This window comes from Diabrotica undecimpunctata, chromosome 7, assembly GCF_040954645.1.
Source record: "Diabrotica undecimpunctata isolate CICGRU chromosome 7, icDiaUnde3, whole genome shotgun sequence".
NCBI lineage: Eukaryota > Metazoa > Arthropoda > Insecta > Coleoptera > Chrysomelidae > Diabrotica > Diabrotica undecimpunctata.
In genome coordinates this window covers 143,735,983-143,760,336 of record NC_092809.1, presented here as the reverse complement: position 1 = coordinate 143,760,336, position 24,354 = coordinate 143,735,983, and the positions used below count along the sequence as shown (strand labels likewise).

At 33.0% G+C, this 24,354-nt stretch overlaps 3 protein-coding genes across 3 annotated transcripts in view; 2 read left to right on the top strand and 1 right to left on the bottom strand.

The window, feature by feature from the left end:
- Tbh (Tyramine beta hydroxylase) overlaps positions 1-6,093 on the top strand; it is a 30,071-nt gene extending 23,978 nt beyond the window's left edge. The window contains exons 9-10 of the mRNA XM_072539598.1: positions 3,985-4,172; positions 5,800-6,093. Of these exons, the coding sequence (XP_072395699.1) occupies positions 3,985-4,172; positions 5,800-6,037 (426 nt within the window). The 3' untranslated portion in view covers positions 6,038-6,093. The remainder of the gene's footprint in view (positions 1-3,984; positions 4,173-5,799) is intronic.
- A 3,694-nt stretch (positions 6,094-9,787) lies between these two features.
- Positions 9,788-12,519, bottom strand: Usp39 (ubiquitin specific protease 39). The gene is made up of 8 exons (XM_072539597.1): positions 12,373-12,519; positions 12,259-12,315; positions 11,955-12,206; positions 11,620-11,795; positions 11,245-11,470; positions 10,795-11,081; positions 10,342-10,532; positions 9,788-10,056 (listed from the first exon to the last, which is right to left on the bottom strand). Exons 1-8 carry the CDS (start codon positions 12,419-12,421, stop codon positions 9,810-9,812), a joined length of 1,485 nt encoding a protein of 494 aa, XP_072395698.1. The 5' UTR covers positions 12,422-12,519; the 3' UTR covers positions 9,788-9,809.
- A 307-nt stretch (positions 12,520-12,826) lies between these two features.
- On the top strand, positions 12,827-24,009 carry LeuRS-m (Leucyl-tRNA synthetase, mitochondrial). The gene is made up of 11 exons (XM_072538422.1): positions 12,827-12,991; positions 13,051-13,266; positions 13,346-13,569; positions 13,747-14,261; positions 14,627-14,819; positions 15,261-15,766; positions 15,980-16,171; positions 16,477-16,709; positions 21,634-21,861; positions 22,975-23,245; positions 23,879-24,009. The coding sequence occupies exons 1-10, from the start codon at positions 12,905-12,907 to the stop codon at positions 23,215-23,217; spliced, it is 2,637 nt and encodes an 878-aa protein (XP_072394523.1). The 5' UTR covers positions 12,827-12,904; the 3' UTR covers positions 23,218-23,245; positions 23,879-24,009.
- The last annotated feature ends 345 nt before the right edge of the window (positions 24,010-24,354 follow it).

The following is a 24,354-nucleotide window of genomic DNA, read 5'->3' as shown; positions in this document are numbered from 1 at the left end:
GCTGCAAGATTAACCTGGTATCAAGAGTTTCAGAATTGGACTGGCAATGACTGGACCACAGTTTTGTTTAGTGAGGAATCTAGATATGGATTTCATCCAGATTCTCGTCGGACAAGAGTTTGGAGACGACTCGAAAATGGAGAACGATTACGACATCTTCAAGAAGTGTATGCATACAGAGGTGGTAGATTAATGGTATGGGGCGGAATCATGATTGACGGAAGAACTGACCTCATTTTCCCACGTGGGTTTCTCACAAGTCAGCAATATTTGAATACTATTCTTGAACCTGTTGTGCGCCCGTTTGCTGCTGCTGTTGGAGAAAATTTTTACTTTATGCATGATAACGTTCGACTACATGTTGCGCATATTGTAACAAACTGGTTGGATAACGAGGGTATTGATGTATTGCGTATCCAGCACAATCACCGGACTTGAATCCCATTGAACATGTATGTATATATATATATATATATATATATATATATATATATATCTACAATGAGTTTCAATTAACAGAGCTTCTGAGAGAACAATGGACACAACTACTCCAAGCACACATTAACAATGTGATTCGGAGCATGAACAGTAGATGTAGAGCTGTGATAAACCAACGTAGTGGCCATACTTTATTTTAAGTTTATATTTCTTATTTTTGACATTTTATTGTAGTATGTGAAACATGGGTGATTTGCAATATATTTTTTTTTTGCTCAAATTTTCTGTTTTTTTTGCAATTTATAGTTTTTGACATATTAAACAACAATTTAAACTACAAATTGTGTATTACTTTTTTAAGTTTATTACAGATAAACAAAATACGTCTATTTATAAAAATATCCCTAGACTTTTACGTGGCTATTATAACAATAAATTTGTAAAATAAAATTAAAATTTCCCCGTTGCTGATCTAATAACAATTTTTGGTAACTAGTATTTTACTGGTAACATACTTTAAGCTACGTGATACTCTGGTTTTATATAAAATAAAAATGACTACACTTTCTTTATCAAATAGTATACTTTGTTTTAGGTTAAAATGGTAAAAAGCAAAATAACAAAATTAAATTTACTGCCTTGTCTATTTGCCTATTATAGACCCCTCCCTGTCTCGTTACCTACGAGATAATATACCTAGCATAATATGTTTTACAGAGATGGCTCCCCAGAAAAGGCAACAGTGGAAATAGAGTAATATGCAGCAAGCTTTAAAAAGCATACAAGGAAAAACTTTGGGGTTTAAGCTGGCAGCAAAAACATTTAACGTTCCAAGAACGACTTTGAAAAGGCGCTTTATTAAGCAATAAGAAAGTATCAAAGGTGATTTGGGAAAACGAAGACAAATATTCTTCACTACTAGTGAAAACGAAGTTGCTGACCATATTATCACTATGGAAACTCGTTTTTTTTTTTTGGTTTGGCTAGTAAAGATTTGCAAAACCTTGTATACGAAGAAGCTGAAAGAAACAATATTAGTTACAATTTTAATAAGGAAACCAGAATGGCAGAATGGAAATTGGTCAGAGGCTTTTTAAAGCGAAATGCTCGAATATCATTACACACTCCATAAAGTACTTCGTTGGCAAGGGCTCAAACTTTTGATAAACCAAATATATGTGCCTATTTTACTGCATTAGCAAATATATTAGACGAGTTTCACTTTCCACCGGAAAACATTTGTAATATAAACTATAAAATGTAATGTATGTATATAAAAGTCCAGTTTGACCACTGTGCAAAAGAAATCGCAGAAAATTTATGCTAGTAAAGGTCGCAAACAAGTTGGTTCTTGAAGTATTACAGAGCGCGGTTTACATGTTACGGTCGTATCTGAAATGAATGTATTGAAATATATGTTCCTTTTGCTTTGATTTTCCTCGATAGAGAAAAAAAGAGGCCACGGTAGTCATAAAAGTTTTGAAGCTCTTCAGTTTTCAAAGGAAAACGGTATAATTATGTTTTGTTTTCCTGCTCACTGCTCTCATCAAGTTCAATCCTTGGACGTAAGATTTTTTAGACCGCTTCAAACTTACTACGACCAAGAATCTCAATTATAACTGCGTTAGAATCTAGGTAAAACAGTGACCCAATTTCAAGTAACTAATCTCTTTAATACAGCATATTTAAAAAGTGCTCTACCATCAAATGCAATCAATGTATTTAAAAAGACAGGAATACAACCGTTCAATCCTCTTCGAGGATTGGCAATTTTTGCCGTCTATAGCAACAGACTGTCTGTTAAAAGAAAAGAAAATTCTGAACAAAATCCACTGACCACAACTCATCACCACCGGAACATTAGGGCTAAAATGTTTCTTTGATTGAAAGTTTATCAAGTCATGTCTACATAAAAAGAAGAAGAAGAACTTTATAATTTCTTTTGGTGTAATAAAATAATTTGGTATTTACTTATATATATATATATATATATATATATATATATATATATATATATATATATATATATATATATATATATTTAGGGATTCTACAGTATTCACTGCCTTCCCTCGCTAAACCGTTTCCATCTCTCTCTGTTGTTCCATTCTCCATCGTTTAGGCCTCTCTTACTCATGGCGTTGTCTACTTTGTTCCTCCAGGATTTTCGGGGTCGTCCTCTTTTCCTCCTTCCTATGGGGCTCCATTCGGTTATTCTCTTTATCCATCTGCTGTCGCTACATGTCCATACCACTTTAGTATTTTTTGTTCTATATATGTTAGTATGTCTGCTTCTATTGATGTTCTTTGTTTTATTTCGTCATTACTTCTCCTATCCATTCTTGTTACTCTGCAGCATCTTCGCAGGCATTCCATCTCTGTTGCTACTATCTTCTGCTGTTTTTCTTGTTTATGATCCAATTTTCAGCCCCATATGTCATAATACTTCGCACTAATGTTTTATAAATCTGCGTTTGTCTTCATATTTAGGTGTCTATCCCACCATACTGAGTTAAGTTGCCGGATTGCTGTTCTTGTTTGTCCTAATCTTTGTGTAATTTCTTCCTCTGTTGTTGCCTTTTTCGTGATTATAAACCCCAGGTATTTTAATTTATCCTTTCCTTTGATTGTTACGTTGTCATAAATCTGTAGATCTTCTATGTCTTCTTCACTTGTAGATAGGTACTCTGTTTTCGCGAGGTTAATATCTAGGCCAGCCTTGGTATATTCTTCTTGTAGTTTCTTCATCATGTAGCTGAGGTCGTCTTGGTCTTGTGCAATCACTACTTGATCGTCTGCAAAGCTTAACGTATATAGGTATTCGTTCCGTACCGGTATTTACTTATTTTATATATTATTTACATATATGCCGATGATATCTTTTTGACAGGATTTTAGTAAATTATGAATAAATTTTTATCATCACTTCTTCTGCAAAATTTGAAACATTTACATATTGTGCAAATAACAAGATGTTCTGTGGTCATATTTAAAGGTCCGTCATAGGACATTTCCCTTAAGTGTTAATTACTTCTATGACCGTCGACCGCAATTTTTGGCAACTGCTTAGCAAACAATAATAAATGAAACTACCATAATCTATTTCATGTCTTGAGGACTCTAAACCTTTACAGAATATTTTTCTTTTACGAAATCCTCACGAAGTCTTTGTGCGCTGTGGTAAATAGTAAGCAAAATAATACAGTCAGCTGCCTTTAGTACAAGTTACTGACGACTCTTGCTCTGATTCCTTCATTTACTCCATTATTAAGTTTTTCAGTCAGAATCAAACTTTTTACGTTCTATGTAAAAATCCTGAAATCCGTCAAGTAAATATCCTCAAATTTTAGTACATAAACTTGATTGTGTTCAAAGTTTCTTAATTGTTTTTTTAGTAAATTTAGTAATTATGTATGTTATGAGTAGTAGACTGCAGGAATATGATGATATGAAATGGAGAGAATGGTGGTAAGCACATGTTCAAACTTCAGTATGAATTTAACCTGAAATTACCTATCTTAAAAATACAAGCAGTTTGTTTTTTAGGGCCATAGTTTAATAACCAAATGCGACTACAACACAGAAGATAGAGAAAATGTAACTCTTGGTGGGTTCAGCATAAGTGATGAAATGTGTGTTAACTATATCCACTATTTTCCTAGCAGCGAGCTTGAAGTGTGTAAGAGCTCAATAAGTGATCAAGCATTAAAAACGCTTTTTAGATATATGAACGAGTAAGTATTGAAGAACAATATTTGTATTAAATGTACTCCGTTTATTTACTTCTTATTTTAGTGTTTTAAAATGGCGGCACTTCAAGGAAATCTTCAGCATAAATTATTATGATTATTATTCAAATAATCAGATACTTGACCGCGGGCAAATTTCAGATCTCTAGAACATTATAATAACCTCTTCCTTTCAAGATGGCCTCGGGTCACGCAACCACCCTCACAAAATAGCAACGTTTGTCATTTCTACTTCTTTCAACTCTTCTACTATTTATCTGTATTTAGTTTTATGAGATCTATCAACTATTCTTTCTTTTTATATTGGTCACTTCTTTCATGATATTTATATGTTATATATCTTCTGGAATTGATCGTATAATAATACAAGAACTTATGGAGACGATAACAGTATCAAACAAATACTAAATTACAAATCAAAAGGAAGAATTGTAGGATACAGCTTGTGAAGATTGAATGAATTTTGATGTCAAATTTATTGAAAACTGCTTGTCTCCGTCTCCAGCTATTTATTTTACGTAATTCTACTATCTAGTAAGTGATTACCTCTTTGTTTTCTATCTAAATTCTTCTTCCTTATCCCTTCGTCTTCTAGTGTAACAATTTACGCGTTCCCAGAACGTCCGCGCTACTCTAAGGTTCCGTGGTAGAGATAAAAGAGTTACTCCAGTCCTCAAAGACGAAAATGCCACTGAACCTCTAAAAATCATACGAACAAGCTGAATTTTGTCGAGAATATCAATTAATATTGGGACCTTAAACAAGATGCAAGAAAGTTTGTCACTTCTACCCCCGGGATTCCCCCTTAAAACTTCTCCATAAAACTTTTCTATGGCGTACAATTTAGCAAAAAATTGTACGCATTGAAAAAATTGTTTCAAACAAGAAATGTAGATGACATAATTTTGAACAAAAATGTATATTAGCACTTTTTCTGTGGAATGAACTGTTCTTTCAGAAACAACGCTTGAAGCGACCGGTGTTTATGAATGACAGTTAAGGATGTGAAAACATTTTCTTTAAATAAAATTTATATCAAGTCGAGGGAGAAATTCGATATCTTTTGATCAGAGTGCCCTAGCGACAAAAATTAAAATGCGTTTTATAGGTGAAGAGTGCGGATTTCGTATGCAGTTTTGGATTTTAAAGTAAATTATGTCATTTATAGTCAATTTTATTAATCTCATGAGACATTAAACAGTTAAAATCGCCGGTCGCTTAAATCATTATTTCAGAGAGAACGGTTTATTCTACAAAAAAAGTGCTAATGTACATTTTTGTTTAGAATTATCGCAGCTACATTCTTTCTACGGCGTATAGATTTCTCGCCCTACGAGGGGTTTTAGGCAGAAGCCCGGGGGTAGGAATGACAAACTGTTTTACATCTTTTTTAGGGTCCCAAATTGACTTCTCAGCAAAATTCAGCTTGTTCGTATGATTTTAAGTGGTTAAATCTCTGACGGCTGGACTAAGTTTCGAGACAAAACATTTATAAGCAACATTAAGAAAAAAGAATTGTATATATTTATTAAAAATGAAGTGCATTTGTATTTTAATAATATATAGACTGTATAGTATATATCAAGGACTAATAAAGTTTCTGTTTGTTTAGATGGGAAGACCAAGACACTTCACCTGTCAAAGGCATATCAGATAACTATAAATCAATCAAATGGAACCGAATGAGAATCCAGTTATTGGACGAAGTGTACAATGAATCACCACTGAGCATGCAATGTAATATGTCAAGTGGTGACAGATTTCCTGGATATTGGGAAAATGCCCCAGTTCCTCAAGTATCTATTCCACTGGGTCCGCCTGCGCGAAGATGCGACAATATTATAAAATGAATAAATTAAACAATAAAGAGTATAAGAGTAATATATAAAGTTAAAATGAAAATTTATATTACCGAAATATTTTATTATATTTCAACCCTCTTCATAAAACAAATAGCTTCCCTTATCTCCAAAATTTTTGGTTGCTAGTGTTATGTATTTTGGTACCCATGCTAGTGTCAGATATTCCTTAGGTTGGTAATATGTCAAGAGGGGTTGTTGTGACATGGCGGCCAGCAGACTTAGAGGTTTACACCGACTGGGTTACAGTACACTTTAGAAACTTGTAAAGCTTAATTTTGATATCAATAGCTGCCTTTTAACGATTTAATTCGACCCATAGTTTCTTCAATTCTTGCTAAAAATGTGACAATATTTTCAAATTGCTTGTACAAATAAATAATTTTTGACATAGTGTTTTTACTATGATTAATGGTTTAAGTCTAAACATCCCTTTTTAGCGAAAGTCCTAAAGCTTCAGCATTTTCTGCCTTTGGTAACGAACCATCAACTACCGTTTCAAATAAGTCTAATAGGTTTTAGTTTTGTATAATTTAGAACGAACTAGATTTGTTGATGGTTCTGTAATTAGTGACAAGAAACAGATACTAAACAGATGAGCGAATCATTTTGAAGAACTGCTTAATGACAATCATCAATAGGAGATGGAGGTTCCCATGATTCAAATGAATGAAAATAATCGGACGCCATGCACTTCCTACGAATAAGGAATTAGATAAGTTATTTTAAAATTGAAAAATAACAAAAGATCCCGGTTCAGATAATCTCCCTTCCGAACTTTTTAAAAACGACGGCGATACCCTTTTGAAACATATGCATAAATTAATAACTGAAATCTGGCAACAGGAAGAAGTTCGCAGAATGGAAATTAGGTATACCTACTGTGTCCACTTCACAAACAGGAGACATGATACATGATGGTGACTGGTAATTATAGAGGCATCACTCTACTTAATATAGCATATAAAGTATTGTACACAAGAATGCTCTCCTACACCGAACGAATAGTGGAAAGATATCGGTGCGGTTTCGACCCAATAAATCAACAACGGACCAAATCTTAACAATGAGGTAGATTCTTGAAAAAACTCTAGAGTTCGGCGTGGACACCCACCACACAGTCATGGATTTCAGCGTTCGAAATCCTTGCATTGCAAAAATGGATTAAAAGACAAGGTGATGGACTATCGTGTCTTTTATTTGAGTGGCTCAGAGCCAGCTAGATTACAAGATGCAAATGGAAATGACCACAAAGTATGTAGATTTTTTTAAAATTTATTAAATGTTAGCGATGGCACAATAAGAAATGCTCTAAAAAGAAAAGCATACACAGGAATTCTAATTTCGGATAAACGTGGTAAACATGCACCACAAAATAAGAGAAATAGAGATGATGCAACGTATCTAATTCACTTTATTAAAAAATTTCCAGTATATGAATTCCATTATTGTAGGCATCACAAAAGTAAGAAATATTTGCCTCTACATTTAAACATGGCCTTAATGTATAATGAATATAAAAATCTTGTGCAGTTGTGGAAAAGAAGTCATTATCTCTTTTTGTCTTTAGAGATATCTTTAACTGGGTTTTCTTTTAATCTATCGTTTCACAGGCCACAAAAGACACATGTCAACAAAACTCTGTTTAAAACATTACACGAATGGAAAGAGCAAACTAAGATTGAAGTAGAAAGGAACCTATACTAAAAAAAGTCGTGAAGCAATTAAAGAAGGAAGAAACTGAAGCAGCAAAAAACGAAAAAGAAGGAAAACATGTTGCGGTTTTTGATCTACAAAGAACCTTGTCAGTGCCAGTTCTGTCGACATCTGTAGCTTATTACAAACGACAGATGTGGATTTTCAATTTATATGTACATAATGAAGTTGAAAATATTGTTTGTACATGTACATGTTCGTATGGAATGAAAGTGTTGCTTCGCGTGGTGCTCAAGAGATTGTGTCATATTTGATCAAGTATATTTCTTTTTTGCCTAAAACAACATCCATCCCATCCTAAATTTATATTTTGATAGTTGTGGATGGCAGAATAGGAATATAAAAGTCGTTTTAGGTCTTCTTAAGGCAATGCAAAGAAGCAATTGCAAAGAAAATAAATCTAAAATTTTTTGTGTCTGGACACAGTTTTTCAACTTGCGATCAAAATTTTGGTGTCATTAACAGGGAAAGAAAATATCACGAAAATATATTTGTGGAGCCTAACACCTCAAAGAAAAAGAAGCCTAAATTTAGTACTCATAAAATGAAAAAAAAAAGATTTTTTCAGTACCAAAAAATGTGTCATTTACGACAATCTGAGCCGAGAAAAATGTGTTTTAAATGTAACTATAACAATGATAATTATTTTTCAGAAGTAGACTTCACGAAAAAGATACGTGGCCGTCCCTCAACAAATCCATATATGGAGTTAGATTTATTATTTCCCCAAGGTATAGGGATAACAGTAGAGAAAAAGAAAGATTTAATATCATTGTTAAAGTACGTGCCTTTTATCCATCATACATATTTTAAAAATCTCAAGAGCACCAATGAGATGGATACAGGTCTAGCACAGATTCAAGATAAAAAAGGAAGAGACGGGGTAATATATTTTTTTCGGTTCAAAATATTTTTCAGTTTTAGTGCGAAAAACGCCTATACTTTTTTACTTTTTTTTAACAAAGCTAATTTTGAAATATTTTTTTGCTTTATTCTACCTGAATTATTTTAGTTTCTCATATACAAAAACCCCAAAATGTAGCGATGTTACTTTATTTTGAATTTATATAACCAATTACCTCAAAAGAGTGAATTTGATGTATGGGCACCTCTGGTTCTGATCCACTCATTTATTTAACCTTGCTCTATAATAGAAAAAGTAATTCGAGAGTCCCTGATTACTATTACACTAATGGCACTATCTTTAACACATTTTTAGAAGTTGTCGGATATATAGATGACACCATAGCTATATTCATTCATCATAGGTACGTTCATTCCGGACGTTAATTGCGTCTGCACTGAGAATGGGACTAAATATAAATGCCAAAAAGTCTAAATATGTGTTGTACTGGGTAAAGCAATCAGACATCAAGAAAGTGGTTTAGAACTGGAAGTTTTGGACACCTTCATATAGGCTCGCTGTTGACTAAAGATAACAATGTTACCAAAGAATAGTGCTTGCCAATAAGTGTTACTAAGGCTTGAGAAGAAAGATAGCCTCAAAACTACCAAGAGAAATTAAAGTATCCGTCTATAAAACACTAATAAGAGCAGTGCTAACATATGGAGCAGAAACGTGGTTACTTACACAGAATGACTTAAGGTTAGTTGTTTAGCAATTTTAGGGAACCTGACGTAAAATACATTGAACGCATTAGATGGATAGGGCATGTAATCAGTCGAGGGGAAGGTGCAACAGTCATAAAAGTTTTTGACTGAAGAGGGCTAATGCAACAACGAGCCAGAGGAAGGCGGAGACTTAGTTTTTAAGAAAAGCTAGAGAATGATTTAAAATCTATTGGAGTTAGAGTATGGAGAAAAGTTTTCACAGACAGGGATAAATGGAGGATTGTTCTGAATAAGTCTTTGGCTTTTAACACATTGTGATGCCACTCATGATGATGATGAATTTCTTTATAAAATCGGAGGAATATTTTGGATCTCACATCATATATAACTATGTTCAGAAATTTATATATCTTAACATCATTAAGTATGTCAAAAATAAAACAAAAACGAAAATATACTTAAAAATATTTATTTATTATTGTGTTCTCAATTCATAAATTTGTATATAAGCTTCCGTTAATGTAATCATCTGTGGCAAAATATCTGTCACGTGTAGATCCTGCATTTCATACCACTGGCCGGTAGATTTTTGCAAAATGTGCACCCTATAAGTTCCTTTATTCGGTTCACCATCGTGTACGATGTTTGCAACCAAATCGTATATCGTGTGCCGATGCTTTGCTTTGATTTCGGGTGTTAGGAATTCGGAAAAGTCCACGTTCCTAAAACATAACAATATTTTTAGAATATATCGTAGATAATAAACCAACAATAAAATATGTAAAAATATTGCCTCAAGAATAGTCTGTGAAGAGAGAAATGAGTCGACAGAGAACTCTTGAGACTGGAAATGTGGAATAAATATCATTATCACACGTAAAATAAGTAAAAACTAAAGCACAAGCATAAAAGAATCTATAAGGTGAACTTAACACTAAAGAGACGAAAAAACTATAAATGATAGCACAACATTGAACATAGAGAGGAGAGCAATATTATTTACTTACCTTACAGGAAAATTCACAATCGTAGGATTTTTCTCCACATAAAAAGTATTTTTGGTAAATCTTTTTATATACAAAATAAGATAAGGCGGCAACCTCGTAATTTCAAACCTTTTCATGAAGTTTTCTTTGTAAGTTTTGTATTCTTTCTCAGTTTGGCCATTGAATTTTGTTAATAGTTGGTATAAGTTGACCTAGAAATTGATATTACTAAAAATATTGAATATTTTGTCAAAATAATTAGGTATATCTAACAATATTTAAGTTCTAATTATTGTATTTTTCTGTTCAAATTCAAGAATAATTAGAATCAGATGATCACCACCAATATTTAGACAACAAAACATAAGTGGTGTCCCTTACAGACTTTAAAACTGCTTAAAGTATTTGTAGCTGTAGATTTTTATTAAAAAATAATAGTTGTAGTTAGTTACATAAAATTTTAGTATACTTTACCTGTGGAATAATATTTTCCCTAAATTCATCAATAAACAAGGGTGGTGGTGGAAGATCACAAGTCAAATACAAAAAGGGTGACTCTGTTTCGACTTCCTGATATTCTGGAGTTGCTAAAAGAGTCTTTTTTTCCTTGTCATTTAAATCTGTTGATGGTATTTTTCGGGTGTATATTTTCATATTGCCAAGGAACGATTTGTATATAATAGAGCTATCTTTCTTCTTCGTGCCGTTAAGTGCCTTATGGAGAGCGTTTAAAAACCAAGAAAGGAAATCAATTGGATCACCTGAAGAATAAGAGAGATGTTTTTAAATATTTCAGCTATAAATGTGGAGAAAAATATGTAATATTTTAAAACATATATGAAATTAAGTAATTGCGATTAAAAATTTAAAGCGCCTTGTCTTAAGAAAAAAATAAAATAAAATGCATAGTTTTAATGTCTATACCTTGTTGAGTGAACTGAAATTGTTTTTTACTCCAAAGAACAACAGCTTGAAGCATCTCGTGAGGTGAAACATGTGCCTTGAAGTTTCTGGGATTCCATAACTTTCTCATAAGTTCACCAAATCTTGTCACCAACAAATATGCTGAATCTCCTGGAGGTCTTTTTATTTTGCTGTAGTTTTCTTCTCTCAAAAAGTAATTCCGTAGGGGTGTCACATGAGAAAGGCCCTATAAATAAATATGTTGATATTACTGAATACTGTCAACACAAAGATGATAAGAACACATGAGACATACTGTTCAGCTATTATAGAAAAAAAACGAATAAGAATATGGAGAAAATAAGACAAAGCATCAAAATAATAAACTTTTGTTACCTGTAACACCACATTGCAATAGTCATTAGCCTTTATATTGTTTAAACCAACAATTCCTGGTACATATAGAGAACCATCTATAGCTCTTGATAATTTAGTATTACCATCCAAATTCTTAATATGATGCTCTGTAAATGTTGGATTTAGCACATATTTGATATCGTGTAATGAAGAATCTTGAAAAATAAAAGACATTGGTTAAAAAACATGTTTTATGCTATTAAGTAATTGTGGGGCATTTATTTATGCTTTATGAAGAAGAACAACAAGAATATAAAACTTTTAGATGCTAGATATACTTGTATGTATTGAATTCAATCTTCTAAAATGCTTACCAATTATTTCATAATTATCAGGCAAACAATAAAACTTGAGGGTTTGTAAATTCAGAAACACATGATGTCCCTCAGCTACAGAATGTGTGTAAGCATGTGTATTAGTGCCTCTTCCTTGGAAATATTTGCCACACACCAAACAGGCATAAACATTAATTCTGGTTAAGGAAACTGAACACAGCTTTTCAAAATCAAAATCTAAATATTGTCTGTTTATTGTATCCAAATAAGGACAAAGTCTTGTAGAAGAATCTAAAACAAAATTATATTTGATTATGTATTTCAGAATAATAGGTATACTTACTAGAAGAAGCTGTTAGGTTACTATTTGCTAGCGGTTGGTGGATATTAGGTTTTATATCTGCAAAATCAAATAATTTAAATAATAATTTAAACATTATATTAAATCAAACGCTACCTTCCAGTTTTCTTAATTTCCTTGGTGGTCCCTCTTCTTTTAAATTCATTTTGTAAACCAAACGAATTAAATACAAATATTTTAATAGGTAAATTAAGGTTATGTTGTTTGTTGACACTTTGTGGAATGTCAAATCAATATTTCTTCTGTTTCGTACCAAAAATATTATAATTGAACTACTTCAAATTTAATTTTTTTTTTTTTTCAGTGTAACGTTTAATCTTCTCAGCTCTATCATATCAATATTCAATATAATCTTAGAAGAATATGAAGCTACATACCTTATATTCTAATAAAATCATTTATTTTCTTTCGCAGTTAGGTCCAGTAGCAAATTATATAGGGGTAGATTTATTGATATATACCACAGATCCCAAATAATTCATCCAAGACCTAACAACTTATTCTGTGATCTATGATCTAACTCACAGATCACCTACTTATTAGCGGTCTGTGATCTAACTTATGTCATGATGTGAAGTTAGGTTATGTTAAAAGTAAATTTCAAATATTTAAAAAAAAGACTTGAACAATGTTTACCATAAAAAAATGTTTTTTACGACACAAAGCGTTAAAGGGGATAGTTGGTTATCGTTGTTTGTCAGGACTAAACTTATGGGTAAAAAATCGCTAATTCCTTTAGAAATTATTTAATTAAAATAACATCTCTTTTTATAGGACCAAGACATTTCATCTGAAATAAAACATAAAATTGAAAAGCACTGGAAAGATAAATTAAAGTTTAACTCATTTGAGGACAGTTTGACAAATAAAGAAAAATATTATGTATTGTCAATGTTTCCATATCCATCAGGAGCTCTTCACATGGGGCATGTTAGGGTTTATACAATTAGTGACACAGTTGCAAGATACCAAAGACTGAATGGTAAAAATGTAAGCGACCATTCTAATATCACCTTTCGTTCTTTCACAGATATGTTATCTACCTAAACCTTGTTTAACACCATTTTAGGTCCTTCATCCTATTGGTTGGGATGCATTTGGATTGCCAGCTGAAAATGCAGCTATAGATCGTAAGATAGCTCCAGATGTTTGGACAAAACAGAATATAGCACACATGAAAGAACAGCTTGAGAGATTAAACTGTAGTTTTGAATGGGATAGGGAGTTCAACACTTGTGATCCAAAATATTATAAATGGACTCAGGATTTGTTTTTAAAACTGTATGATGAAGGGTAAGTATTTTATGGATGTATTTGTTTAAACAGTATATTTTATCATTCACACTGGATAGAAGACAAAAAATAAAAGTACTATTGTGTCAAAAATATTGAAATAAACTACATGTTGTATTCTTAGTTTGTTTTGTTGTTGTTCTTTATTACACTGTTTCTGAACCACAATTTTTGTAGATTGGTGTATCAGAAAGAAGCTCTAGTCAACTGGGATCCCATAGATCAAACAGTATTGGCAGATGAACAAGTAGATGAGAATGGCAATTCTTGGCGTTCTGGGGCAAAAGTAGAAAAGAGAATCCTGAGACAATGGTACATTAGAACTACAAGATTTGCCAAAAATCTTCTAGAAGGTCTAAATGATCCTATTCTACAAGATTGGAGAGATATAACTAAATTACAGAAGCATTGGATTGGAGACTGTGATGGAGTAAATTTTGATTTTACTGTTGAAGGAAATAATAAGGAATTTTTGACTCTGTGGAGTTCTACTCCTGAATATGTAGAAAATTTAAAGTTTGTGGCTGTGACTAGTGATAATATATTAGCTAAAAAGGAAGATGTTAAGCTTAAGGGTGAACAAGAAACTGTTAGATTAAGAACACATTTGATTAACCCTATCAATTCTGCAAAAATACCAGTTTATGTTACTAATGAGGTGGATTTTTTACCACTAACAGATTCATACATCGGTAAGTATTGATATTTAGAATAAAATCAAATAAATGTTATGTAAATATTAGTTTTTCCTCAAAAATATGTTAATCTATTCAACATATATACCAGACAACTCAAAAAATGTATCCCAGAACCATTTTGGTGTAAATCTTCTAATAATATTTACAATATCCTCTTTTACACACCTCTTGAAAACAGAAAATAACTACAAACCTGTCTATAATTTTGGGTGAAGAGATCAAATGTTGGATACTATTGTATTACAATGACCTACCATTATTAAGACAGAAACTTATTTCTTTATTTATTATTTTTAAAAATTCCATAAAACTTAATAAAGAATTTCATGATACCAAAATGGACTCTTTATGTTCTTTAGGAATACCTGGCGTCTCAGAAGAATCAACAAACTTTGCAAGAAAATACAATATTACATTTGAAAATGTAGAACTTCTTGAAGGGTTAGTATTAGAACAAAAACGCAATAATATAATCAATAAAGCAAGAGAATTGAAAGTAGGAGGTTACTGGACAAGTGCTAAACTAAGAGATTGGTTAATATCTAGACAAAGGTGGGTGATTTACTGTTTTTATTAGTGTTGATAATGTTCAATTCTTGTTACTATAATTTCTAGATGAATTTGTGGAGTTTGACTTTACTAGAAGCTGTTTTTAGATCAATAAAACATAGATCTAGTGCATTTCTGGACTTTTTATGATATTCTGTTCTTATGAAGAGCATCAATGAACATATTTAATGTTCATTTATTGTGTGAATTTGTATGTATTCTGTAATTTTTCAAATTTGTCTCCCCTTTCTCTTACCCTCAATATCTTTGAATGAATATCATTAAAATGTTGTTTTTGAAACTTTATTTGCCTTTGATTTCATCTAGAAGACCAAAAGCCAAAATTTTAAAAAAATAAGCAAGTTTTTTATGTTAAAAAACTTATGTTTACCAAGCCTTACTGAAAAGTATGTAGCATATAACTTCATTTAAAATAATTTTTAGATATTGGGGCACTCCAATACCTATAGTACATTGCAAAACCTGCGGCCCTCAACCTGTGCCAAGAAAAGATCTCCCAGTCATTCTCCCAGAACTAAAACATGAATCCCAAAAATCTGGATCACAGTTGGCTGAACTATCAGGTTGGCTCAACACAACCTGTCCCAAATGCGTAGGTACCGCAACCAGAGAAACTGACACCATGGACACATTTGTTGATAGTTCTTGGTATTACCTAAGATTCGCAGATCCTCACAATGAAAAGGAAATGTTCAGTAAAGAAACTCTTGACAAAGTGGCACCTGTGGATTTGTACATTGGTGGTAAAGAACATGCTGTGCTTCACATGTATTATGCGAGATTTATTATGCATTTCTTGCACAGTTTAGGCTTGGTACCAGAAAAGGAACCCTTCAGGAGATTGCTCGTTCAAGGAATGGTAATGGGAAGAAGCTATAGGATAAAAGGAACTGGAAGATATGTACATGAAAGTGAAGTTAAAATTTTAGGTAAGTATAGGTAAGTAGGTATTTGTGTTCGATATTAAAACATCTGACTATTAATTTGAGTGATATGACAAATTTATGAAGTCTGCAGTCTTGAAAATGTTAATTTTCTTGAATAATTAGAGCTTTTTATATTTTTTTGTTTTTTTACTACTGATTCTTTTAATATTTCTAATCAACTTCACTGTAACATTACTTTTAAATGGTTAATTTTAGATTTGAAGAAAAATAAAGCTATTATTAAAGATACTAACGAACCTGTTATTATTAGTTGGGAGAAAATGAGCAAATCCAAATACAATGGTGTCGATCCAGAGGATATGTTTAAGGAATACGGAACTGATACTACACGACTACTCATTTTAGCAGATGTTGCTCCAACAAGTCATAGGAATTGGAATAACAACAGTGAGTATCCAGTATTTCATTCATAACTTGCTAAAAACTAATTAAAAGCAGAAATCAATGAATTTTTTATTAGTTTGATGAAGAAGGGTAAAAAATTATGCTTTCGGCGAATCAGGAAGCTGTATTCTGGTCACTTGACTCCTAAATTTCTCCCAAAAATCGTTGAGTTCACAGTGATTTTCATAGCTTGATGAAATTATTACCACAAACTTATAGGTTAATATTGAACATGGTGATCTTTTTTATTTTGCCATGACAACCCATGACCCAATTTTAAACAATATTCACTCGACAAATTCTTTTAGCTTTTCCCGGTATTCTAAATTGGCAAAGGCGACTGTGGCTAACAATGCAAGAATTTCTTAAACATAGGAATACCTTGCCTCCTCCCTTGCCAGAAGATCAGTTCAAAACTCATGATAACTATATGTACGATTCCAGAAACTATTACGTAAAAGGAGTCTCTTACAACTATTTAATCACGCAGCAGATCAGTGTGGCAGTTTCTAAACAGCAAGGACTGACGAATAGCCTTAGAGTAAGTATTGATATTTTATTACAGTTCATATATCTACACTTCTCCAAGAAATTAACGCACCACTTCAATAAATCAATTTTATTTGTAAACAGCCAAAGAATAAAAAATGAAACTTCACCAGATTTATTCTACATTTTATAAGTAATTTTAACGATTTGTCTAATCATCAGAAAATGTTGAAGTACAGGAGAAAAAAAAAATAAGACGGAAAATTCTAGAAAAATAATGATAAGAAAAGTAAACTAAAATATGAAAAAAGTCTTAATAACGAGTGTTTTCACCTCTACTACGTATAACAGCCTTACATTGTTGGCCCATACTTAAAATAAATTGCCGTATTTCATTTTGGTCTAGTTCTCTCCAAATCTGGATCAGCCTCTCTCCCACTTCCTGTAAGTTGTTTGGTTGGATCGGTGTCGCTCTTAATCACCTACTAAGGATATCCCAGAGATTTTCAATCGGATTTAAATCCGGACTATATGCTGGCCATTCCATAGTGTTAATTTCTACCTCTTCTAGATAATTTTTGACGATCTGTGCAGCGTGAGGTCTGGCATTATCTTGCATTAGTAAGAAATTTTTACCGATATAAGGAGCGAATGGTACTGCATGTTGCTACAGGAACTCCAATATGTACCTTTCAGCTGTAACAGTTCCATTTTGTATGACCACTAGGTTCGTAGGTGCGGTCAAAGAAATACCACCCCATACCATAACGGATCCTCCACCAAAAAATGTGGTGTGTGAGATGTTACACTGAGCATATCGTTCGTTGGGTCGTGGCAACACACGAACACGTCTGTTGTTATTGTACAGACAAAATCGGGATTCATCAGTAAATAGCACTCGTTCCCAGTCAGCCTCTAACCAATTAATGTGTTCTCTGGCAAAATGTAGTCTCCCCTTCGATGCTCTGCAGTTAATAGAAGACCTCGGGTGGCAATCCTAGGTGTTAACCCGCTGGAGAACAGTTTCAGTACTAATTTGTATAGCATGCACGTCTCGAAGCTGCATTTGTAGACTTCGATGTGTTACAAAACGTTGTCGAAGAGCAGAAATTCTTAAAAATCGATCTTGAATAGGGGTAGTTACCCGGTTTCGTCCTTGCCCTGGTCTGCGAGTATGATCCCCTGTTTCGAGGAATCTTTCTAACACTCGTGAGACGGATGTGTGAGACACATTAAACCGATGATCAATTCTTCGGTAACTTCAACCTTCTTCCGACAATATCACTGCTTGGGCACATTCATCTCGGGTTAAATTACGTGATTGACGCTCCATAATAAACACAATTAACAATAATCAACAATTAAGCAGTAGCCGAATAAAATTCGTGAACACTTGGAAATTAGTATATTTATAGAAAATTAGTACATTTTTTGCTTCTTTTCGTTTTATTGCAAAATAAACTATAGCGATAAAACACAGTCAATAAATAAAGAGTGTACGAATAGCATATACAAGGGGCTTGCAAAATATAACGTTACAATGGAAATTTTTATTAACGCTAATAAAATGTTTTAATATTTCAAAGTGGTGCGTTAATTTCTTGGAGAAGTGTACTTGATTTCGTCCATTTTAACCGCCAAAAATTGGTTATCAGTGGTAAAATAAGCGAGAAATGCAACGAAAAATTGCCAAAACTTTGATATGGCTAGAAGAAGCGTCAAAATCATCGAAAGACTGAAAAATCAATGTCATAATTATGAGAAAAGCAAATATATTTGAAACAAGCATCGGATAAGTGACAAAAATGCGCCAAATGCGAAGAAAAAGTGTCAAAATATCGTCAAAAAGTGACCAAAAATCGTCAAAAAGCGTACAAAACAGAGCCACATTTGTAAAAACGTGAATATTTCTTGAACATTTCAATATTTAATATCTAGTAAAGTGGTAAAAACAAAAGAAAAAATCAAAAGCTTTGAAAAAACTTCAAATGCAAAGAAAAAGCCTCAAAATCGTCAAAAGAAGTAAATTATATAAAATATCTTCATATTTAAAGTACCAAAAGCGACAAAGATAATCGTTAAAAGCTTCGAAGAAGTGACGTAAAAGAATCAAAAGCGTTAAAGGAGACCAAAAAGCGTCAAAACTGTCGAAAATGTGCCAAAATCGTGATAAAAGCGAATATGTGTCAAAACCGCCAAAAAAAATGTCATAAGCGATGTAGCGGCACAAAAGAAGGAAGAGTTTGAAAAAACGTTAAAAAATCATCGAATAAATAACAGAGAAGCGTCATATGCGAAGAAAATGTGTCAAAACTGTTGAAGAAGCGGCGAAAATGTGCCGAAATACGACAAAAAAAACGTCAAAAGCGACATAACGACGAAAAAAAAATGTGTTAAAAATGTTAAAAAAGCATTGAATAATAAACAACGAAGAAGCATCACATGCCAAGAAAAAGTGTCAAAATTGGCGAAAGTGAGATATAAAGAAAAACGTTAAAAACGTTCAAAAAGCATCGTCAAATGCGACGAAAAGGTATTAAAAACGTCGAAAAGTCGTGAAAAAAATGAGTATGTCTACAATATTTTTCTATTGAATATTAAAGTGTTAAAAACCACAAAAAACGGTAAAAGCGTCGTCTTATAGACACCTTTTCAACACTTTTGACGCTTTACCGTATTTTTTGACTGGCGACGAGTAACCTTAATCATCGATGCAAGACACTGCTCGAACTTATTAGATGTTAAATATTTTAGAGGAGCAAACATAGATAATGATCACTATTTAGTTAAAGCACAATTTAAAGAGAGAATATCCAATTTAAAAAAGGAGATGGGGAAAAGGAGAGAAAAAATCGACATTAATAAGCTAAAAGATCCCGACATTGCAAATGTATATAGACAGCAAATAGAAGATCAAATAAGGACAGAAAACTTAGAAGAAGAAGAAGACACTAACCAACTATGGGCAAATATACGAGATATTGTGTTACATAGAAATCGGTTGAAATATTGAGCAAAACCAAGTCCGAAAAAAGAAATCATTGGTTTGATCATAAGTGAGACATGGCCACAAATAGAAAGAACGCAGCATATCAAGAAACCATCGACGCAGGTTGTACACGGAGAAAAACAGACGAGTATAGACGTCTTAGAAGAGAGAAAAAACGTATCCATCGACATAAGAAGAGGGAATACGAACAGAACACTCTCAATGAGATACAAAGTTTATTCGATAAAAAAAAAAGGAAATACTATTAAAAATTTATCATGGTGAAATCCTCCATGATAAAAACTCAGTTCTTAACAGATGGGCACAACATTTCAGCGAACATCTAAATATAAACGATATTGAAAGAGGTTACAACTTGGACAATCAACAAAATCTACAACGTCAACTACACAGTGAAGACCCAACAAGAGAAGAAGTGTCAAATGCCATCTTAAAACTCAAAGACTCAGGAATCGATGAAATCTGTTCGGAAATGTATAAAAAAAAGGCGGTGATTAACTTTTTACAGCAATCCATAAACTAATAGTACTTATATAGAAGAATGAATTGGTACCAGAAGAGTGGCTAAAGGGAATAATATGCCCGTTGCCATAAAAAGGGTGATCAACTGGAGCGTAAGAACTATAGAAGCATTACTCTGTTAGCATCTGCGTATAAAATCTTCGGCAATGTATTGTTTGAAAGACTTAAACATTTTACAAAGGATATTGTTGGTCAATATCAATGCGGATTTACTGCTGGAAAGTCAACTACACATCAAATTCAAGCACATAGGCAGATTCTTGAAAAGTCACTAGAATATAACATAGATACACACCTTCTCTTCGTCGACTTCAAAGCAGCCTATGACAGTGTGAAAAGAACTGCATTATATAATGCAACGATAGACTTTGGGATCCTACCTAAGTTAGTTAGGTTGACCCAACTAACAATGCAAAACGTAAGCTCATGCGTTAGAATTAATAATGGTCTAAGACAGAGGGATGCGCTGGCATGTCTCCTCTTTAATATTGCCTTGGAAAAGGCAATCGGACAATTAAATATTAGAATGAATGGAACTATTATCGACGCAAATTCTCGCATCCGTTGACGATATAGTTATAGTGGGCAGAAGTATGAGAGACATGGTGCAGTGTTTTACAATACTTGCGGACGCGGTAAGTGAATTAGGATTTGTGGTAAACGAGGATAAAACCAAATATATGTTGGTTTCTAAAAACCCCCGAAATCTCCAACAGAGAATTCAAACTAACAACCATACTTTTGAGCAAGTCAAAGAATTCACATATTTTGGATAGCTAGCAAAGTAATAAAAAGACGCATGGCAATAGCAAACAGAACTGTTCACGGTCTCCAGAAACATTTAAAAAATAAAAATATAAAACGTGCACTAAAGCTCAATATATACAAGACCTTAATAAGACCGGTCTTGATATATGGGGCTGAAACGTGGATCTTATCTCAAAATGATGATAGATGGTATTTTTGAGAGAAGAATTCTTAGAAAGATTTTTGGGGCCGTAAAGAAAATGGGCTGTGGCGTCGAAGATACAACTTTGAACTATATCAGTTATTAGCGCTCCAGATATTGTGAAATTCGTTAAAGTGCAGAGACTTAGATGGGCTGGACACGTTGCTAGGATGTCAGAATACCAATACACGAAGAGATTAACATTTTCAAAACCAGAGGGCACAAGAAGCAGAGGACGACCACGAATGAGATGGATTGATGATGTGGAACAAGACCTACAGATTCTAAGGTTTAGAAGATGGAGGGAAGTTGCTAGGAATCGACAGGAGTGGTGACTTCTTTGTGAGCAGGCGAAGATCCACAACGGATTGTCGAGCCACTTATGATGATGATGATGACGAGTAACTTTGAACGCAATGGTTGCAGTTGATGCTTAGACATTAAATATCAAAGTGTGCTCAAATATATTACGTTGTGATATCTATTTCTTTTCAGAGGGTACCTCCTTCGATCATAGCTCACAGCAAACAATTCGAAAGAGCTTTCGCTGCCCAGATCGTTATGTTGGCTCCGATGGCTCCTTGTTTCGCTTCCGAATTGTGGAGCGGCTTCGTAACGGCGCCCAATAGATTAAACACTTCTGAGTTTTTGTGGGATAAAAGCGTTTTCGAGCAGAATTGGCCTGTTACTGATATGGACTACATGTTGGAGTTGATCTGCCAGGTGAGTAAGCTTTAAAAATATTTTTGTGTGTATAACTAAAAAAAATTATAAATATATAATACGTAGGATTAAAGTTTCGTGTTCTGCAGTTACAGTCAGTGTGTCACACTTGTTTTAGGGCCGGATCGAGTATTTTTGCTTATTGGGTTATATTGTAGAGATTATGGCATTTTGATGATGATGATGGTAGTGTGTTTGGCATGAAAACAAATCCATTTTATGTTATATTTATGAATTGAAACTTGATTATAACAAATCTGTATTATATATTCCGGATTGATATAAGTGATTACATACGAGTTGGTATATTGATTTCTGATTGAGTGGCAGTAGGTGGGTTATGTTTACAAGAAGTTGCACATTACTTTAAACCAGGTTTTCATAAAATGTGGCTGAAAGTGCTTTATTTTTACTACATCCAAACAGGATGTTATATGGTATTTTGGTGTCCCTCAAATTGATCAACTGTTAAAATCTTTGGATAATTGAAAATGGAAAAATATTGCAGAATGGTATTATCGAAAGTATCTTCTCTTCCAAGTTGTCAGCCCTTCTACCTGAAGATTCTTTCTCCCAAATTTGCAACTTAATTCTTTTTATCCACATTTTTGCTGATCGTTCTTTGTTTCTCTAGTTCTCTAGATGTCTGCATACCCTTTCACTTCACTTCTTACCTTCTCTCGTCTCGATCTGACCACAGCTTTTCTCCAACAGGCCCTTTATATGTTTCAGAGTCAAGTTTGGGAGAACTGGAAAGCAAGATTGTTAAGTTTATTAGTTATTTTTAACGTTTGACGACGTTTTAAGCATTTTGTCTATTGTTATTTATCTTCAATCTCATTATGTTGTCTGTCTAGATTCTCACTCCCGAATTTTCAACTTAAGTCTTTCTATCCACCTTTCTCTTTATCTTTCCTTGTTCATATGTACTCTAGATGTCTACACATCCTTACACTTCAAATCTTACCTTCTCTCGTCTCGATTTAAACATTTTGTCTACTGTTAAACATCTTGAAGGTCATTTAATTTGTTTTCTTTCTGTCTCGACTTTATGAGCTAATTGTTTCTGTCAAGTTTTTGCATGGCTTTTTCTTAATGTTTTTACCGCTACAGGTAAATGGACATGAGAATGCAGTTCTGAAGATGTCTAGACAACAACTAGAGGATCTTTCCAAGGAAGCAGCATTTAAATTAGCATTAGAACAAAAAGAAGTGCAGTCAACGCTAAGAACGCGAAATATACTGAACAGCAATTTCACCTTACATACTGGTTTCGAAGCAATTCTTAACCTGATAACAGATCAGCCACTCCCTAAAGCTAAAATTAGTGAATTAAAAGAAGCTGGAGCTAGCTGATAGGCCGTGAAGATTACTACAGGAAAAGGTAAGAATTTTTCCGTTTGACTTTCGTTTTTAGATTTCATCTTGTAAATTTTCAGTAGTACTTTCCCCAAAACCTTCGTTCATCATCTGCGCCTTCTTTTATATTATGAAATACATATTGCAGTTTCACAATAAGAATTTTTATTTTAATAGAACAATAAAGATAAAGACTTTGGTTCTATGGGCTTTTACCCAAAAACAATGCTAGTCTAACGCACTAACCCTACTCCTTTATCTGATTTTTGGTCGAAAACTGAGTTCATTTACATTTCTGAGGGTTTATTTACTTCTACTCGTAGAGGGAGTTGTATATTCTTGCAATAATATTTTGACATCTAATAGTTAAAATCGTTTTTATAAGTACATATGCAGTTAAAGGTTGTAAAACAAATAAATCACAGATAAAAACATTATGAACAATATTCATTCTTCGCAGTGTTATTTCTTTAAGTAAAATTTCCTCACAACAAAAGTGTATGATTGTGTTCATCTGGTTATTAAATTTTTTCTCGCCAAATTTCACAGTCTACGTTTCGTGTATCCTTGTTAATACTTGCATATCTTACCGAACAGTATCAAATATAACATTTAACTGTTTTCTTCAAATTTAAAAACAAAACTTTTTTTGTTACAGGTTTAATAAGCATAGTTACGATGGGTGTGATCCATACAATCATCGGAAGTGCTAAGAAAAAGCAAGAAATATTATATTCTGATAAATACTTTGTATTTAATCTGTTAAGTTCAATACAAATGTTAAATTTTTATTTGTGTTTCAATTTTTCTGCCCTCAACGTATATATTTAAGGGATAATGTAGACGATTTCGTTAATTGGATTCGTCAACTGACAAATTTCTTTGCTATTTCTGCTCTCCTGGTACTAAATCTTAAATTACTATAAATTTTTCGATTGGACGATTTCCTTTAACCATATTCAGTGATTGACTAACTAACCCTGTGCCATTTCTGCTATCCTGGTAATAAATTTTAAAAATTGTCATTCAATCGTTTTGTTCAATCAAATTCATCGATCAACCTTTGCCATTTCCACTCTCCTCTTAAGTCTAAAAGTCAAACTCTTAAAGTTTGACTTTTAGACTATTTTGTTC

What these genes read in the sequence shown, in the direction of transcription:
- LeuRS-m (XM_072538422.1), top strand. Translation starts at nt 12,905, where the DNA reads ATGTTTACCATAAAAAAATGTTTTTTACGACACAAAGCGTTAAAGGGG. An exon ending in TGTCAGGACTAAACTTATGG is followed by an intron (nt 12,992 to 13,050) that starts GTAAAAAATCGC and finishes CTCTTTTTATAG; the next exon opens with GACCAAGACATTTCATCTGA. An exon ending in GACTGACGAATAGCCTTAGA is followed by an intron (nt 16,710 to 21,633) that starts GTAAGTATTGAT and finishes ATTTCTTTTCAG; the next exon opens with AGGGTACCTCCTTCGATCAT.
- Usp39 (XM_072539597.1), bottom strand. Translation starts at nt 12,421, where the DNA reads ATGAATTTAAAAGAAGAGGGACCACCAAGGAAATTAAGAAAACTGGAA. An exon ending in TAACCTAACAGCTTCTTCTA is followed by an intron (nt 12,207 to 12,258) that starts GTAAGTATACCT and finishes ATTTTGTTTTAG; the next exon opens with ATTCTTCTACAAGACTTTGT. An exon ending in ATTTCAGTTCACTCAACAAG is followed by an intron (nt 11,082 to 11,244) that starts GTATAGACATTA and finishes CTTATTCTTCAG; the next exon opens with GTGATCCAATTGATTTCCTT.